This window comes from Nipponia nippon, unplaced genomic scaffold, assembly GCF_047370975.1.
Source record: "Nipponia nippon isolate SJK-2023a ecotype South Korea unplaced genomic scaffold, ASM4737097v1 scaffold_6, whole genome shotgun sequence".
In the NCBI taxonomy this organism is placed as follows: Eukaryota; Metazoa; Chordata; class Aves; order Pelecaniformes; family Threskiornithidae; genus Nipponia; species Nipponia nippon.
The window spans coordinates 32,083,437-32,103,248 of record NW_028262380.1 but is presented as its reverse complement, the minus strand read 5'-3'; the positions used below and the strand labels follow the sequence as shown (position 1 = coordinate 32,103,248).

The window sequence follows — 19,812 nt, the reverse complement described above, 5'->3', positions numbered from 1 at the left end:
TTTTATTTAAGAATAACTTTAGAATATTTTTTTAAGAACATAAATGTGTTTATGAAATACTTCTCCACTAGCCTTATTTCTCATGCCGTATAATCTCTAGCCTCCTACATCATAAACTGAAAGCCTCTGCAAGCATTCTGAATTCCACTGTTTGATACATTTTCTTTTTATTTACTGCAGTATTAAAATAATCCTTTTAGCCCTATTACGCATTATAATGCGTGATCCCAGACTGAATACTGGGGGCTGTAATTTAGACTCAGATTCTGCTGCCCTTTATAAAGCTCTTGAGCTGCACCCTTATGAGTCGAGGCATCAGCAGAATCCTTTGATTCAATTATAGCTTGGCATTTAGTTGTGAACTATGTATTATTCTATAAATAAACCATAACCAATGGTTTAAAGCAGCAATCATTTACAAGGAAAATGAAATGTGAAGCTCCAGGCTCTAGCTGAATCTATTCGTTCACATAAGAAGAAAAAGAACATTTCTTGTCTGGAAATTCAGCACAATGACTACTAGTTGTCTACTGCTTCTTTCACATATAAACACAGTGCAAAAGTACAGGCCAATTTTGAATTCTGTAGATACTAGATTTTGCTAGGCATAAAAATATGTTATAATTGAACCTGAAACACGTTATCATATAATGATAGCAAGCTTAAAGGATTGTTTGATGTTGTCCACTCATAGGTCTAACAACTAATTTTAATGGTTTTGACAATACATCACCCTTTGAAGGAGAAGGCTATTAATGAGACTCAGCTCTTACAGGTCTTGTGCAGCTGCTATGTATTTTTGCAAGCAACTTCTATGTAAGCTAGGCTCTGCACTTTCATTGCATCCCGTTGACTATCAAAGGCCAAGTAAATGAAAGGAGAAAGACTCACAGAGGCTTCTCATTTTTACAAACATATTCATATTAGTCACTCTGTCTGTAACCTTTTTTCTATTTACTTCTTTATGCCCTGTATTTCCTTGTCAAATTACACACCTTCATAACACCATTTGTAGACTATGTTTGGTTGTTTCTGGCATAATGAGGCTGATGCCTTGGTGAGGCATCACATAGCTGTCACATTAAAAATGAGTAACACTCTTTAACAAAGTTTACTCAAAATCAGTGTAGCAAACAAGAGGACGAGTTTATATTTACCATTTTAGCACAACACAGTTTATGAAGCATACACCCAAGATTGTTTTGTAGAGACTAACAAATGCATATAGTACTAACATTTGATCTATAATCCTATCCAGTTCTCTCTCTAAGTCCAGGAGATGTATGTAACACAGAGATTAATACTTAGTAAAACTGGAGTAATCATCACTTGTAAGCCCAACTAACAGTACCATTTTAAAGCTTTGGGTTTGGTGGGGTCTTTGTGGATGTTTTTTATGTTCTGAAACAGAAAAAAAAAAAAATTCCTGAATTACCTAAATATACGGAAATGGAATTACCTTGTTCTGCAAGCTGCTTGCCATGACTATGGAGGAATGGCTGACTAAAGGCTACAACATTTCCTAGATTAGTTCAATTCAGCCGTTACGTTTGTCTGAGATTAAATGTTTGCAAAAAAAATTTAATGAATGAATGATATGGATGGAGTGAGTTCAATAAAAAATAAGCAATGGCAGGCTCTGGAGCTCAAAGATCCACTGTTTATTCACTGAAATTGTCAAAGAAATGTGTGCTGCATTTTGTTTTCACAGCCCTTTTTTTATGGTATTAACCAGTTGACTTGTCACTGTTGTCTGGGAGGAAAGAGATTAGCAGAAATGAAGGCAAATTTTTCTGTACTTTTTTAATTATTGGCTTCAAGAATTCTATTAAGATGTTTTGACAGCTATTTAAAGTTGTTAAAATGCCATGTTATTTTTAAACAAAACCTTTCATTTTTGACTTAAAACAGTTATTAATGTATAAGTTAATTTATAGTAAAAAGCACTTTTATGTAGAAGTCTACAATCAAAATACAGTGTTCCCAAACTACAAAAGCAAAGTGGTTTAAGTGACATTACCCATCTTTGAACTGTTTGTTCATGGGCAAATTTTGAAGACCAACACCATAAGCCATTTTATTAGAAAAAGAAGTGACAATGAATAATTTATTATATAAATAAAATATTTTTTCATTAATATCACATTTTAATCTAGTTCTGATTTGAATGGTAATTAATTGATAAGTTTTTGTAGTCAGTAGACTAAGCACAAATATTCCAAATACATTTCCGGATTGGATACATAAATCACAAAGAAGTCACATCTGCCCCGATTGAATGAATTTGCAAAGACTTCAATATCACGTAGAATTTGATTCTGGGAATTCTTCTGCATGAGACTACCATTGGCATTCCATAAGCACTGGAACTTGTAAACTTCTGCTGGTCAACATTCACAGCAACCCCATTTGATCATCCCTGAAAATGATTTCCTTAATAGAAATAAATACACCAGAAAGTTCTTGCTTCAGTAGTCACCCATACAAATTACACCGGGGTTATAACTGCGAAGTTACAATGTATGTTTGTGTTTATTTAACATTAATTTACAAAAATGTGTACTTAAAATGAAATATAACTCTTATAAACACCACTTCAGTACTGAGGAGTCAAAACATAAATTCTTCCATTCAAGCAGGAACTGTACACTTCACTAATGTGCAATGTTATATTTAAGATATATATATATATGTTAGTTTTCAAATCACTTTCACTTTCCAGTAGTTCCAGGCATAACATGGAGGTGGGAATGGGAGCAATGTTGACAAAAGAAGCAGCTTGCCAGGGTGGCTCTGTCCAGGTGTATCAGGTACAATCTTTAGAAAAAGAACATTCACCACACCAGACCACACTTGGGCCTAAAGGTCTCATTTGTCTTGCGGTCAATTGATCTTACTCCTGTAGAGAATACATTTTCAATACACAGGTTGTACTAGATCTTTTGGTCTTTTCTGAATATTTAGTATATTCAGTTTCATCCCAGTCATCACATTCATTTCACTGTTTAACTGTTCCTCAATACTATTAATCATTATGACAGATATGATTCCAGATATTGTGCCAGCATATGTTTAGATTTTACAGTATATATTCTATCAAGTTAATATTTTAATTTTCCATTAAGATTTTTTTTTTTCTCTCTCTCAGAACTATCTTTCAGATTTAATGAAAACTGGTTTAGATAATGGTTCTAAAATAAATGTCAAAAGCACAGATAAGTGTTAGACGAAATGGCCCATGTGAACTAAACTACTGCAATTTATCCTATAGTTCATCTTCACCTTGAATGTTAAAACATACCGGCATTGAAAATTATATAGTTGAGTCTCTTGACCCAATCTATAGTCATCTTTGTATGTATGCTTCTGATAACATATGCAGAAGAGCAAAAAGACTAGACAAAATCTTGCATTGTTATAATTCAGATATATTCAGATTAATTCTGAAGAGCCTATGGGAATCCAAAAGGTTTATTTAGTAAGATGTCATTACAGTCTCCTCATACTGGTTGATGAACACCAACCTTTCATCTTTCCTTCTTTCTCCCACATTTCCTCTGGTTTCCTGCCATTACTTATCTACATTAGCCCTGAAATATGCCTTTGCAGCTCTGTAGAATTAGCTGTCTAATCAAACTGTACACAAATACAGAAAGTTCTTCAATGTTTATAAATCCTAACTCCTTCATTTGTCTTTATCAACTTAGCCTATCATCTCCTCTCTCGAGAGGTCTTAGTCAAGGACCCAGTGGAGAACTTCTATACAGAGCAGGTTCATTTCTCTGTGTGCAATGGCTTGTAGGAATTTTTTAACTCATGCCTATATCTTGCCCGCTGAAAGTTCTCTCTTTCAGTTTAGTTCTTTGGTTTGTAGATAATCTATATTTTCTGGCTTGCCTTCCTTTTCCTTTTCAGCTCACTGTTCAGATTAACAACACAGTCTGATGAGCAGATGACTTGCAGATCTCTGTTAGCAAAAAACGTATGTAAAAGAGTACAAGTTTTCCATTCCTATCACACGCCCTACAGGCTGTTTCAGTTTGCCACTTTAATTAGTCAGAAATCAGGTCTACTTTTAAATATTATAGGGCTAATATATTGTTCTCAGCACTAAGATGCACAATACAAAGCAGTGATCTAGTATTTCTAAACCTTAAATATTTAGAGGGAATGATGCTGCTCAGTGCTCTGCTCTCTGTGAAATAGCATTTCTCTGAGTAGCTGCTGCCTTTTCCATTTTGTAATCTCTCAGTCAGTCTCCTACAATGTTTCAAGAATGGATAAAAGTTTTGTTTTTATCCTTGCCTATTTATCTGCTGAGGTGTGAGACTCTCAGAAAGAGCATGATGGGTTTGCATGGCCTTGATGTATATGAAGTATTAAACGGCTTATCTCATACCTTTCAAAGCACAAAAGATTAGAGAAAGACTGTGTATACAGGCACTTCCATTAACTACTGTCATCTAGCAACAGTGTTCCCTAGGAATGTAATACTGTTCAGTTTTTGTGTCTTGCCACTTGTTCCTTTCTCTTTAAACACCTCATAACATCCGGCATAAAACAGTAAATAGTTTAAGTTTTACTGATGTTGGAGGACTTTTCAGCCATGAATTTCAGTCTTTAGCAGATAATAGGAAGGGAGAGGGTATATCCTCAAACATGGACTATGTTCCTCTGAAATTCCTTATGTATTGGACTACTATGATGAGATATATGGACCCCTGCTTAACTAATAGATAGCAAGGTTGCATCTGTAAATTTAGTCTTTCATTTATAACCTTGACAGCATATGTACAGAGTAGATTTTAATGCTGACTTTAAACCATCTTTATTAATCTTCATCTTGGGCTTCCCCAGGGATTAGCTATAATAGTCTGTTTAAATTGCACAGCCTTCCCAGCTTTCTGCAAAGGCATAGAGCTTGTTAGACTCACCGCAGCAGATACACCCTCACAAGAAGCCACTTCAGTTTTTCTCAGATGCCATACCCTGCTATCTTTGCTCACCAGATGTTCTGGGATGAGTGCTGGGACAGGACCTGATAGCTACTGCTCAAGATTATGACACCAGAAAAACCTGGATTGATCTACATCACAGTGTGACATTTGTAAGCACCAGTGGAAAAGCAGGCACACCTATGCTTAAAAAGATCATTTAATTTAATGAGCAAAATAACTGAGCTACATTGTATTGTAATGCACACTGGAGTAAGGTCCACTGGATTAAAGTCTTAGAGCAGTACACTACAGAACATCTGCAATGAGGGCGTGCAAAAGCGTAGCTGTCCTGATGTAAACAAACACATAAAAATATTGAGCTCCTAGGAAAAAGATAATAAAGTTCAAGAGCTCTTGACACATATGCCCTCTGATTTGTTCTGAGTTAATTCTTGTTTGAATAAAGATATGTCTTTTAGAACCCATTTAATTTTGGTTTACATATGTCTCATGATCCTTCCCTGTCACCACTGCAGCTAAACTGTTAAAATGGCCAGTCACACACTCTGTCAAAAGTACAAATAGCTAATCTTGTATTGTTGTTGGATTTTCTTACATGTATGTCTTCTACACTGAAGTGCCTTTTATTATCACATATATAATATTCTAATATCTCCTGCTTCCATTTTTTTTTAAAAAAAAAAAGCATAGAAATAGTCTTTTTCTTATCTTCTTTGATATTCCAAGTATATCAGAGCTTACTGAAAATCAGTATTAAAAGTCCAAAAGACTGCTCAGATTTTTTTGAGATCTATTTGTTAAAAGTTATCAAGAGCTGCTGATTAAAAGTATATGACATTACTGGCTCCTGTTTAATATCCTGTTGAGTTACTGTTGAAATTGAAAGTATTTTATCACAGTCATGTTCTGACATCAATACTTGATCTTTCTCAAAGTACAGAACTATACTGAGCACTATTCTGTATAAAAGATACACTTATACTTACATAGAGTTTACACTGTTGAATGCTACTGGATTTTTACGCACTATGGTTAAGTCCACCATTGCTATATTAATAGTGGACTTGTTAACATTTCATTTATTCTTGATATGAAAAATGAAAGAGTACTTTTTATTACCCATCACTCCGCTGACTGATGATTGTCCTTTGTTTCCTTCCTACGTTTTACCAATTCCTAGCTTATAGTTTGCTATCAAATTCTTTTTTTCCCCATCTGTTATTTTGTTTTCTTATTATGCTTGCTTTAGTTCTTTCACATTTACTCCTAGCTGAGCTGAATGTTTTTACATGTGTAATCTTTTTTTTCAGTTGTAATTCTATCAGAATATTATTAAATTGTTCCCAACACCATCCACATTTCTTCCATCTAAATTATTTCTGTGGGTGTTTTGACTCCTAATTATTTCAGGTCTATGATACTGGACTTTGAAAGCAGCAATGCATGTATGTATGTGTAAATACATCATTCCGTTGTCATATAAATTACAGAACAAAGATAATAATTTTCTGCATTTTAGTTTTGTAATCAATTCCTCTATCAGTCAGGGTGTGAACTGAAACAGGCATCATGCCATGCAGTTGTCACCTGTGCCTCTGAGATTCTCCCTCTCTGTCCCTTTTAGTGTAAATTCCCAGTGATGACAGTATCTTTCTCTGGGAGCTGGAGAACTCGCAATGATGGGGGGGTTATATTGTTTTGGCCTACTTTCAGCCTGTATTTCCTTCGATGATCCCAGTCATTTACAATGCTTCTGCTGTGAATGGTAACATGACTGTGCATCAGTCTTCGTATGGGATTTTATCTGGTCTTCTCTCCTCAAATTTTTCACAGCCTTGTCTCCTTCACTTCTCTCCAGCAGAGGCTTAGTAGTGCTTCTGCGCTGCTTTTCTGCCCATACCACTGATTTTATCATAAAATAATACTTGCTTCCTGTAGAAAAAAAGCAATACATGCCATATCTCCCCAGATTCTTTACATGTACTGCCAACATTATGATATAATGGTGTTAAGTTGGCTTTGTTGATTTTCAATAACTTATAAAAAACACTAGCAAGTATTTAAGGAACTCATCTTTTCCTAAGCTTCGTACTGTTATCTGCAGGGCTTAAAGCCATTTTGATTTGTTACCTGTCTTCTTAAAGTTCATAGTCTGCACCTGAGGTAATGACTGATCTTACTTTGGCTCTCATTTACTCCTTCCATGAATAAAAAATAAACTTTAAGCAGCTGGAAACTCGTCTGTTTGTGGCAGTAGAAGATATGGGTTTTTCCTGCTTTACCTACCTAATTTCATTACATCGTTTATTCAACACCCTGAAAATGTAACATAAGTGTAAGTAAGTATTGCAGAACTCTATACAGATTCATGAACGTTACTGGTATTTACAGTCTCATACTGACTTATGTTATTTCCAATGGAAGGAGATTAAAAAAAAAACAATATTTTTTTAATTGTATTCAACATTCAGAAACAAATGGGAATAGCTTGATGACCTTCTTAATAAAATTTTAACCTGAAATCTTTTCTCCTCTTAATTTAGGTCAAATAAACTCCTTATTTTGTGCGTATGACTCTGTACCCTTGTTTAATTATTCTCTGGATGTAGCTATTGTTAAGCCCCTACAATTTAGCACAGTTCAGCACATATTTCCAGCTGCTTACAGGAACACACTGGGGAATATGCTCTAATATCACTTCACACTTATTAAAATACAAATTCTTCAGGAGCAAGGATGTGCTACTGCCATGAGTGAATAAATTTTAATCATAAGATGTACAAGTGAAAATTCAACCTATTCAAGAATGTTGTCAGAATGTTTTTATATGACACTGCTTGTACCTGAATAAACATGTTGGGTGAAGTATTTGCATACACTGTAATAATGAGTGTTAATGGGTATACAAGTACACAGAGTTGAAAAATAAGAAATGTTGACAGCTTTTTTATTTCTAAAAGTAATTATTTCTAATATATATTTCTAATATTTCTAATAATCTTTCTAATACTTCTAATAAAATATTTCTAATTTTTTTATATATTTCTAAAAAACTCAGGACACTGCCTCAAAACACGTCTTTAAAATATGTCACGATGAAGAATGAAATTTACTTACTCCTTTTTTTTTTCCCCCCTCTTGTAGATATTTTTAAACGCAGATACAATCCGCCTGGGAAATCTACCAGTGGGTTCCTTTTCCTCCTCCTCCTCCTCCTCTTCCTCCTCACCCAGTTCTTCAGCTCCTCGTCAGACTATCTATGAGCTCTGCGTCTGTCCCAATGGTAAACTTTACCTGTCCCCTGCAGGAGCAGGCTCCACATGTCAATCCAGTAGCAACATCTGCTTGTGGAGCTAGAATGACTCCAATTTATCCTCACACCAGAATAGCCTTTTGTTACTATCCCTCTGCTTCACAGTTCTGCTCGGTTTCCCTTGTGACAAGTTCAACGCTTCAAATGGCCTGCAGAGCAACTTCTTCCAGTGTAAGCAGGAAAACAGCGCTGCCTTCTCTTGTGGTTTGTGTTGCCACTCAACGTAGAGATGGGAATGAGATATTCAGAAATCAATGTATTCTTCATCAGGAAACCTGGAACATAATATCACCTTTTGTCCAAAAGGGAGAATAACACAGGTGCCTTTGCTACATGAAGTGAAGCACATAGTTTTAGATTTTTGCAGGACCTGGATATGAACTGCACATATATATATATATAGTACATAAACAAATTTGCCCAGAATCTGACGGTGAGATGAATTGGTTCCCCCTGTATGATAAATAACTTTACTGTCTGAAAGCACAATTTTCCATTCATCTTTTTGGATGTAAACTTTTATCCCTGAATTTTAAAATTTTGAAGCATTGTGTGATGCTTGCTTTACTAAACAATTAAATTCAGTAAATGGTTTTTAACACAAAAAGAGACAGAATCCCTCCCTGAGTTTGGTTTCTTTAAAAGTGTGTTCTTACTCTTTGTCTACTAAGTCTAGGGTTTTGTACACTAGATAAATTTTGGAAGTGCTCAGCAATATTACCTTGCAGAGTTGAAAAGACATCTGCTCCTGTTTGTCAGATCTGAATGGCCTTAGATAGTATTTTTGTGGCTACTGCATGTGAAGAAATTGCTTTAAGTAGAACATACAGTTTCTGGAAAAGAAGAACAGGGTAAAGAGGGAAATACTGATGATATGTTTGGTGATCACTGTATTGCTCTTTACAAGGTATTTATAATTGGCAAATGTAAAAACAAGAAAATCTTCAAAGGTACATCTTGTCCATTTTCTAGCTATGTCTAACTGCTGCCATTTGAACACAGTACAAACGTTAGTACTAATGTAACGTGTAATGCTGAGAAGCAATGCACTAACAACTGGTATGACATTCACATTTATTCTCTTTTGTTTACCATCTGCTGCTAAGGTTTTCAAAGTAATAGTAATATATATAAAAACACATATTAAATGACATTCAGTATTAAAAAGTACATTGATATTGCATTGACTTTATCAGGTCTGTGTTTAAATTGTGCAGCCCCATTTGCACTCAGATCTCACTACTGACTTCCTTCTTTGACAAGTTTGATGTGGGATTTCTTTCTTGTATAAATGTTCATACTTGTTTGGCTTGGTAGGTAATTGAAATCTTATGAAATGCTTTGGTATGCTGGTAGTAAATTTATCACAACTTTGATTAACAAGAGTATCTTGAAACTTGCAGAACCCAGGAATGTAAAACAGTATAAAAATGTTTCCTATTGTGGAAGATGGCTTGATTACATGAGGTAAGTGTGCTTTTTAATTCTATCCTTTAAGTTACATCACCTAGCATGTAGCTTTAGAGGCTTCTGAATATAAGATCACCAATGCAATGACAGCTTTTGCAAGGTAACTCTACAGCCAGGGCAGACACAGCAAGGTGGGTATTTCTACACAATATTTTTTTTTCTTAGAGGAAAAAAAATGAAAATGAGCAAACTAATACTGTGATTACCTATTTATTTTATTGCCATCTAATAAGGCTGATTTTGTTTTCACTTCAGGTGAAATTCACTCCTATGCAGAAGACCAGCACAAGACGTGTCCACGGCTTGACTGGTGCTTGCCTTTCCATTGGCCCTCTTCAGAGGTGTGAATTTCACCCCATGGCAAGAATGCTATATTTGCTGTTTCTACCAGTTAAAGGAAGATTTTAAATTTATTATCCCTTCAAAAGAAAGCTGTTAACAGCTGATTTTTTATTTCTTTGAGAATTTTATTCTTTTACTTGGAGAGAAAATATATTAGAAAATATCACAAGAAAATATATTAGAAGCCTGAGAATTTTTAGTAAGAGAGACAAAAAGAGATACAAGTAACAAAGGTGATAATAAAACATTAGAAAGTGTAGCCATACAACATACTCTTAACACTGTAGGGAAACTGATGTATTTTTCTTACGCACGCAAGTAATAGAATGGTAGTATGAAAGTCATGTGGATAAGTAATATTTCAGGAGGAAAAGTATATAGATCTGTATGAGGAAACATCTATATGTATTCATATCTGTGCACAATTATGTACACTGATTACTTAGAAGATGAACAAACAGATTATAGTGACTAATCTATTTGGTGAATTAAATTTTGGCGTCTTAGAAATTGCACACAAGTAGACTAAGATTTTTTTCTCTCCCAGAATAAACCCACAGGATGGCTTGCAGATACTTTGTGATGAATTTTCCATTGAGAATTTATTTGTTTGCTCTTCACCTTATGTGGTTATGTACCTGTAACACGTATGAAAAAGGTTTCTGCCCACTGGATGGAAAGACCCAACCTTTATAAATTTTACACAAATTTGGGTGGGAGTGGGCAGGTAGGAAAAAAAAAAATCTTTTGTTACTAGATTCATTTTAACAGCAAGGCTGGAATAATTTACCACTTCGTATGAAGAAAACTCAGGGCAGAGGTGCAGATGGCACATTGGAGTCAACAAAATCAAGCCAGTAAGTCCATATAGCTCTGCACTGTCAGGATTTTCTTGCTTAGAGTCCCTTCGGTCTGAACTAGAGAGTATTTGAGAGATTCGGCAACCCATGAGTTCTCATAATGTCTTAATATTCTGGTGAGTTTCATAATATTGATGTTTTACTTTAAATCCATTGCAAACTGTAAGAAGGGGAAAATCTTAGTTTTCATTTTAAAACATATTTCTAGGCCACGTGATTTCAGAGAGTATTGGAAAAGTGATTTCAATGCATTTAGAGAACTAAAAAAATCAGAACACCAATAATCTGTAAGCAGCAGCATCATTCCTGAGTGGACAGAGAAACAGACACAGTGTTTTTGAATGTTTGGAGCTAGCAATAGTGAAAACCTCAATACTAGAGCTCTTCCGCTAATAGTGCACCCCAAAAATATCAGAAAAATGGCATAGTCCCACAATGTAATTTCAGATGGAAGGAAACCAGAAGATCTCAGCACAAATACCATGTTAAAACATGGAGCCATAGCTGTGCTATTTCAGTGCTGGTTTTATAATGCTGAGGTCATTGTGTGCAAAGCCATAGGAAATTTTTGGATTCTTTTTGTCATCTTCCTCATAGATCCCTAGCCCTGTCTCCAACTTATTTCAGTCTCTGTTGGCCATTTATAATATCTAACATTCAGGTTATGATTAAGCCCCAGCTGATATGTCTCTAGGTAGAGTGCTTATCTGACTGAATATTTTGATTGTGTATTTTAGAAAAGAGATGTGACTTCTTATTCTGGTTAAGGCAAGACTTTCCCATGAACAAATTGCTGTTGTGACAATTTCAGGGAAAGATTGAAGACCTTAGGATATTGTTAAGCATTAATATTAACGCAATTTAAAAAAAAATCAGTGGCTAAAATATTCCTCTGAGTTTTTTAATAGTATATGAATACATGTATCAAATAAAGTTTCTTTTTGTACTAGAATGTTTGTATGGGAACCACTAAGATGGTATTGCAGCTGTTTGACTTCTTCTGGGCTGTCCTTACGACAACAATGAAACCTTATTAGCTACATGTATTTAATATATACAATAGATCTATCTTCTGTAAAAATATCTGTGTCATGATATTATAGGATACTGTCTCTTTCTTGTTTAAAAAAAGAAAAATAAAAGCATCAGCCAACCTCTCTGAGCACTGTTAGCTGTATGGTTTTGTATTGCAGTTCATTTGTTGGTCAAGTGATAAGACCAAAGACTGACACTTCTATTATATCTAACACTATGACACTGCTGCTTCTACTAATTCTGTTGGAATGAAGAGATGACAAGTTGTAATTACAACATGAAATTGTAACATAGTTTAGATTTGTGCAGCATTTTGAGCTGTAGATTGTTCACTTTTTTCCAGGGTTTAAAATTTTTGTCGGTGCGGTGCGATTACATTACTGTTCATACATATGAGGATCTTTTGGTGTTCCTAAGAAAATGAAAGACTATGTATTCCAAAATGTGCCAAGACATTGCTTGTTTCAACTGAAGTTATATTGTTTTGCTTGCAAAACAGTTGCTTGACTGGATAACGGAATTCACTTTAAATCATTTTAGATGCAGAGGGCTATTAAGTCTGGGTTGAAGATACAGCCATAAATGTCTAGAAGCATTTAATGGAGGATGTTTAAGATATTCAGTTGCTAACATAATGTATTATTTTTATGGGTTTTTTTTAGATTCTAAATCATTGTCTAAATAAAAAATAAAAAAATCAAACCTTAGACTATGGAATTGTTATCAGCTGATTCACTGTAATGCATATGTAAGTTGGATCGAAGTTTGAGTGCCATATTGTTTCAACCAGTACTCAGTAAAGGTCTGTTAACCATTTTTGTTTTGTAACTTTCATGTTAATGATTTTCTTGTGTATATAAATATATAAAAAAAGATGAGAACTATTTTCTTACACATACTATGCAATATGTTTGTAAAACTGCAATATTACCAAAATTACAAAAGCTGTGCTTTTGTACTCTCTTGCTTTATGTAAAACAAATCTTTTTTCTATTTAATGGACTGTCTGTCTTATAATTGTAGATAACATTAATCGAAAGCAGTACACTGAAACGTTAAGATTTTTTATTTTATTTTCCTTGGATTTTTTCTTTTATGAAAATAATAGCAAGGTTTTGGAAGTTGGAAATTGCTTTTTCTTGGAGAGCTAGAACTTCTACAGCCTGTAATTAACACAGTTTGAAATCTCTCCTGTACTTCTTTCATTGGGTCTTAGCATTTTCATCTGGTGCTACTATATAACCATAAATAAATGTGATACATAAAATAGGAAACATATTAGAACTCTTTTCAAGAATAATCAAGTGGGAAGCTTTCTAAGGATGAGAGGAAGATGTAGGATAACTGATGAGAAATTTTTAGGTTTTCTGTGTATTTTTATTTGGTAGATTTTTTTCTTAGTATGCATTTCCTTACTTCTGTCTACATTAGCCGTATGGTAATAGCTTTAATTTGTTTTTCATTTTTTTGTCTTCACAAACAGTATACTAGAATTTTAGTTCAAAAATGTTTTTGGAAACAACAGACACTGCATTTAAATGCAGTACTCATGTTAAGAAAATCCAGTTTTAAAGAAGTATAGGTTTTATTTCTACATCAACATTAGTAAAGTTAAATTACAGTGCTGCATCTCATCTACTGTAAAAGCATATTACACTACTCAAGTTCCTTTGTACCTTGCCAGAGTAAGCATAAACTGTATGTATATGTTTGAACCGCATCAATTTACAAGCCACTTGACAATTACACAGTTATGTAAAAGGTCTTGTGGTGATGTTATCAATGCGAACAAATCCTATCTACATTTAATTTGGGTTACATCAGTTCTGCTAACAGCATAGCCTTGGACAGACCTCTGGCAAAAAGCAGGGTGAGCATTTGGGTGGGTTTTTTTTGCACCGAGCTGCTTGATGCCATGCTACTATTTCAGCAATATCCTCAGTAGCCAGACAGTAGCTAGCTGCATAATGCCTAAAAAATTCCTAATTTCTGTACATGAGCAACAGTTTTATAGAACTATCAGTAATGTAGGTCCTGCTAAGTCTCAAGTGACTAAAACACAATAGCTGATACAGAAAGAAAAATTACTCTTAGCCATTTTATTCAGGCTTGTACTAGTCCAATCTGGGAAAACCTAATGACACTAAAATATAAATAGAAGGTATAGTGAAAAGAAATCCACCATAAACATTGTGTTGATTGAACACAGTTCATGCTGAGACTAGAATTTAATACAAGCTCTCTGTGTAAAATAGGGTCTCCTCTGAAACTTTGAACTGACCTTCAGATTATGTTGTTTGAATTTCAAAGTATTATTTGGTCTTTAACCAATACATTTCTTATACAGGCCAGGACCAGAACAAGTTTCAGAAGAGCCATGGTAAAAGCATATATTGTATATCTGGTCTGATTAGAGTCAATATTACATATACCACGCATAAGCCTAGCCTGCTTAACTGAGAAAATAAAAAGATTGAAATTAGAAAATTTCTCTCAGTTTGGGGAAAACTTAAATCTTTAAGGGCAGTTGACCCTTTTAAGGAGTGTCCGGCTCTTCCAGCATCTCAAATTCTGATGAGTTTAAGCACTGAGAGTAATTTATATTTTAAAAAATGGCCTTTGGCTTAATCAAGTTCTTTTAATGCATGACGACCTGAGAAGTAAAGGTGCCTTTTAATCACATGTATACCTCCTTGTTTGTGAGACTTGTGAGGGAGAAGTTCAGCTTCTAGCATCATCTAGAGCACAATGAATAACAGGACTTAGGCATTAGAGAATCAATCCTGAAGGCAAGACATTTGGTTTTCTGTGTTTATGGTATTTTGGGAGCTTGCATACAGTCATTCTTCACCGCTGAGAGATCTGGTTTCTAGCACAATAACCTATTTCTAAGTACATGTTTCAGAACTATTCTGAAAAAAATGCATTATTGTTTTCTTTCTAGATGATGTTTACTCAGTTTTCTTGTCCCAAATGCTACAGCAGTTAGAGAAAGTAAAATCCCTCCCTCTAACTCCCACCCACTCTTACCTCTTCAGCTCAGCTTCAGTTGTACCCCTTAGCCTCCTCCTTTCTTTCCAAATAACAAAAGAATAGACAACGGAAAGGATTTAGCTGAGTCTCTATCAGCCTGTGTAACTTACTGGAACTGTTTGAAAAGGGAAGTTTCTACCAAAGAGGAAAATTATTTGCTTTGTGAAAACAGAAGTTATATAAGAAGGAAAACAAACACAGGTAAATAGCACTTTTAGTCTGACTTACTAGAATGAACAGTGAAATTTTTGGACTATAAACTTATTAATAAGTTTTAATTTCTCATGGGTTTTATCATTCAAGGAATGTATTTAAAATACCATAAAATAAATATGCAAACTATCCTATCCTGTTACATTTTTCGTTTTTTGAAAATAGAAAAGTAATCACTGAGCTCATTATTTGTCCCTCTCTACTAATGTATTTTTACGTTACATCAACAAATCTGAAAGAAAAAAAAAGGCCTAAAGTGTTAAATAGTATAAATCTAACTATTAAAAAACCCTACTAATAACAGAATATTGTTCCTATAGCTCATGAGTGACATTCTCATTCATCCTATGTAAATTAAGAATCTGATTTCTTTTACAATGGCATGCCTTTCTGTTGTTTTGTGTAATCTTTGGGAGACGGGAGCCTCTGCTGACAAAGGAAATACATTACCTATGTAGTAGCAAAAGAAGCAGCTGTGATAGTATCTCCCATGCTACAGTGGAACTGAACAAGATGTGGGGGCATGTACTCATGTGAGGAGAGAGGGTATCCTACAGCAGTTTGGCGTTGTGAAGACAACAGTCAGCATGATTTCCATCTCCGTGCTCCCCAGGGTGAATAAGACATGGCATTACAATAACCTTGGACAGACAGACAGAAAGGTGGTGGATTTTTGATCTACATAGGAATGGGTAGGACAGTGGTGCATAGGCAGCAAATCCAAATAAGCCATGTTGCAACAATACACAATAAAAATATAGATGAAAGCTGGATTTTTTTTTTTTAAGTGAAAAAACAGTCACTAGACTTCTATATTAGGCCTAATATTAACTCAGAGAAATGGACAGAAAGTCAGGTGGGGATGAATCATTTTTATGTCTTTATATCCATGAAACTTCCTTTTTCCTTTCTTTTCCTGACTCCTTTTAAAAACACCATTGGAAAGGAGAAAAGCAGTAACCTACGTATAAATTTTGTACTTCTCAATCAGAAGGTGACAGTGAACTGTTTGCATGTGTATCTGTGTTTATGACAGAAAGAGGTGAAAATAGGCCAGTACACTGGGGTGGATTCAGACACTGGTAAAGACTATAGGAAACGCTGACAAATTCTGTGTCTTTGGATTAGGCTTTAAATGTTCATTAAAAGTTTGTGCAAAAAAAATATCATGGTCTGTGACTTTTTACAATGTCTAAAATCCATCATTAACGTTAGTATAATTTTTCCTCTGAAAATTGTTCCCACTTCTAACTACAGGTACCACTTTGTCTCCCACATATGGAGAGCTCTAAATGATTGTGGAGTCTTCACTCATTTGTCAAAACCAAATTAACGAATTATGAGATGTCCAAGATGAGTCATAAAACAAACTGCCAAAAAAATTCTACTGCTACTGCCTTTTCATCTTTTGGCCCAGTATTTTCCTCGTGGTGGAAGAGTTGCACTGTTTCTGGAAGCAATAGATTTGATATTCCTAACCTTCCCAGTCACTGCTAAAGAGACTCTGCAGACCACACTGGTTCCCTTCCTTCTGCCACAGGGAAGTTAAATTAGGGAAATGAGTCCTTATCATTGGTGTTTGACCTTGATTTCCATTGCATGGTCTATCTTTAGACTTCTTGTAATCCCTTTTTTTAAGTGTAAAGGGAAGAGAAAAATCTGACAAGCAGCTACTAAAGCTGACATTATTAATTGCTGCAGGGAGTGGGTTATTGCTCAAGCTAATCGTTATTGCTATGGTGGAGTAAAAAGCAGGGAGAGAAAGGGAGCATACAACCAAAACATTAAACAGAGAAAGGGCATGGAAAGAGAATAAAGGCATGGGAAAAAGTGACAGAGAGTGGTATTAGACAAAGTTTACAGTTTAAAGGGGAAGACAATAATTTTGTGTTAAAATTTCTCTTTACCTGTCTGGCCTCATCAAATATATCATGCCCAAAGCGCAGGAAGCAGAGGAAAAGCTTCAGGTTACCATTGATTCAGAAATTATTTCCAAGACCAGAAATGTACTATTCATAAGAAAGAGATGGTACAGACAATATCAGAAAACCTCTGTTGCTACTCTGGCTGTGATGAGGGGCACAGCTGTGGAACCTATAAGCTATGGAAGCTATATAGAAGACAATGTTTTATGTACAAAAGGAGAGTCCTGGAATAAGAAGGGAGTCACTGAGGCTTACATTAGCCTGCAGCAGTGTAAATAGAAAACAGCTGGAGCAAGAGTTAGGAAATGGAGAATAGTGTATAGGTTGGTGGGTTTTTTTTGTTTTGAGGGGGTTTTTTGAGGTAAGAGCCTGGACAGTATTTTCTTATCTCTCTCTTTTTTCTTTTTTTTTTTTTTTTCCCAAACAGCATCTGGGAGCAAGCATTGATTTCTATTGTGATTTGTTTCATAGCACTCAAGAAATATATATACATATAAAAAAATATATAAGAAAGCAGGCCTACTTACAAGCATTTCAGAAACAACAGCTTTCTTGTGTTATGAAAGGTAGATTCACCAGCTAAAGAACTGCGCTGGTGAAAGCTTTTGTTTGTGTTCAGTTTTTTTAAACACATAATACATTTATGTCTACCCGCATCACATATCATAGTTTTAGAGCCCAGATGAGTCCTCTTCTTATATCACCTTGTGAAGAAATGTCTCTATTTATGAATTATATGATATGCAGTGCAAATTTTACATAAGAGTATTTATTCTCTAAAATGACTATTGCCACCTCATCTTCCAGTTTCCTACTATAAACTGCTGGACTACAGTAGACCTACTAAAATTCTGATATTAAATTAATGGTACTTCCATTTTTCTTTGGGAAACTCTAGGACACCGTACCAGTTCTTTCTACAGTGCTCTGATAGTAAACATCTCTTTTTGTGCATGTTAGCATATGTTTGTGAGCGAGTCACCACATGATTAACCAGATTCCTGGAGCTGCTTCCTAAAATGATTTGTTTATTTACCTCCAGTTTCCAAAATCTTGCATGGCTTTAATATAATGTGGGTTTTATCTTTTTGTTTAACTATAGTACATTATGTACTTTTAAAGAGATTTAAATTATATATCTAAACCACAAAACTTTATTAATGGCCATATGTTTCTGAGAACTGAAAGGGAAAAATACATTTAAATTACGTTGTCTCACATTTTACAGAACAGTATAATTTCAGTTGATTTAGGCAATTTTCCTATCTATTTTTGGGAAACCTAACAAGAAAACATTTAATTAAATTTGACACTGTACAGTTTGCCTAACAAATATCACTTCAGTTAGACTATTGTGATGACAAAGTATTCACATTCCAAAGAAAAATTTCTAAATGGTGTATTATTCCCTTTTAGAAGTATATAATGTATTATCATGTTGTGAAGTATGACAAGTTATATCAATTTTTAAATAAATGTGAATAAAATTCTTTAGTATAAACTTCTGTGAAATGTGCACCTTCAATTTATTGAACTTTTCTATTAACATAATTAATCTGGAAAATAAATTAAGCTACATGCTAATCCTTTTCATATGTTATGTTGTTTTCCATTGTCTTGTATATCCTTTGTATGAGTGGGATATACTTTTTGATGTTTGGAACATTTTTTTTGTACAGAGTTCATTTTTTTTTCTCTATTATTTAAAACACATCAGCTCATCCTTTGGATTTATTTATCCTGAATGCAGTTTTGTCACTACACTTAACATTTAGCTGAAGCTCCTTCAAAGCTCTAAATATGTATTTAACTATAAGTATGTGAGTCATTCCCGTAAACTTAATGGAACTTCTGAAGTTTGAAGTTAGGAGCATGATAAAGTATTTTTCTGGATCAGTCTTTGTAAACCAAGCAAAGTAAGGCAATACCCTGCAGGCCTAAAAATTACTTACTATAAAATAATGAAGGTGAAAGACTCTTCTGAATATTCCATGGTGCTTCACTTTTGCTTGGTTGAGTAAAGCCACTCTTGAGAAGATACATTAATCAATATTTCCCTTTTCAGATCTGTGTGTGACTTCTATGCACCACTGTCTGTCTTCATCATACCCATTTTTACTTTTGATTTGGATTATATCAACATCTATTATGTTGAAAGTGTTTTGTGCAAGTCCTAAAAAGCCCTGCTGACTTTATATGAACATACTCTATTGTGTCTTTGAGGATAAGTGCCATCAATCAGCAAAGCAAATCGGTGGCATTTGGCTATGTTTCACATACACAGCTCTAGAAATGATCTATATTTGAAGCCTTGAAACATGGATAAAACCTTTACCCTGCACATAAGGGGCAAAAGCAGCTTGATTCTACAGTTCATCTGCCACAGTGCAGTTTGCTCATCCTGATGGTCTCGTACTAAAATGGTCTTCCCAGATACATTGGATGGTATGAATGCACATCATCAGGCAATGAGCACCCCTTAACTTCACGTGGTAGGCTGAAGAAAATCAATTTGAAATCTCAAAAGACAAAGGTAGTGCAGATGGCCACTGTATATTGCCAGCTGTTCCACAACACTGAAGTCTTGGAGAGGGATTTAAAAAACAAACAAGAAATTGGTTTGTAAATTGTAACAAGCTACTGAGCTGCATGACTGCCCTATT

The 19,812-nt window shown here is 34.7% G+C and overlaps 1 protein-coding gene across 1 annotated transcript in view; it reads left to right on the top strand.

Annotated features, from left to right (window-relative positions):
* Positions 1-8,697, top strand: part of SGCZ (sarcoglycan zeta) — a 485,172-nt gene extending 476,475 nt beyond the window's left edge. The window contains exons 8-9 of the mRNA XM_087736759.1: positions 8,103-8,241; positions 8,377-8,697. Of these exons, the coding sequence (XP_087592885.1) occupies positions 8,103-8,241; positions 8,377-8,498 (261 nt within the window). The 3' untranslated portion in view covers positions 8,499-8,697. The remainder of the gene's footprint in view (positions 1-8,102; positions 8,242-8,376) is intronic.
* The last annotated feature ends 11,115 nt before the right edge of the window (positions 8,698-19,812 follow it).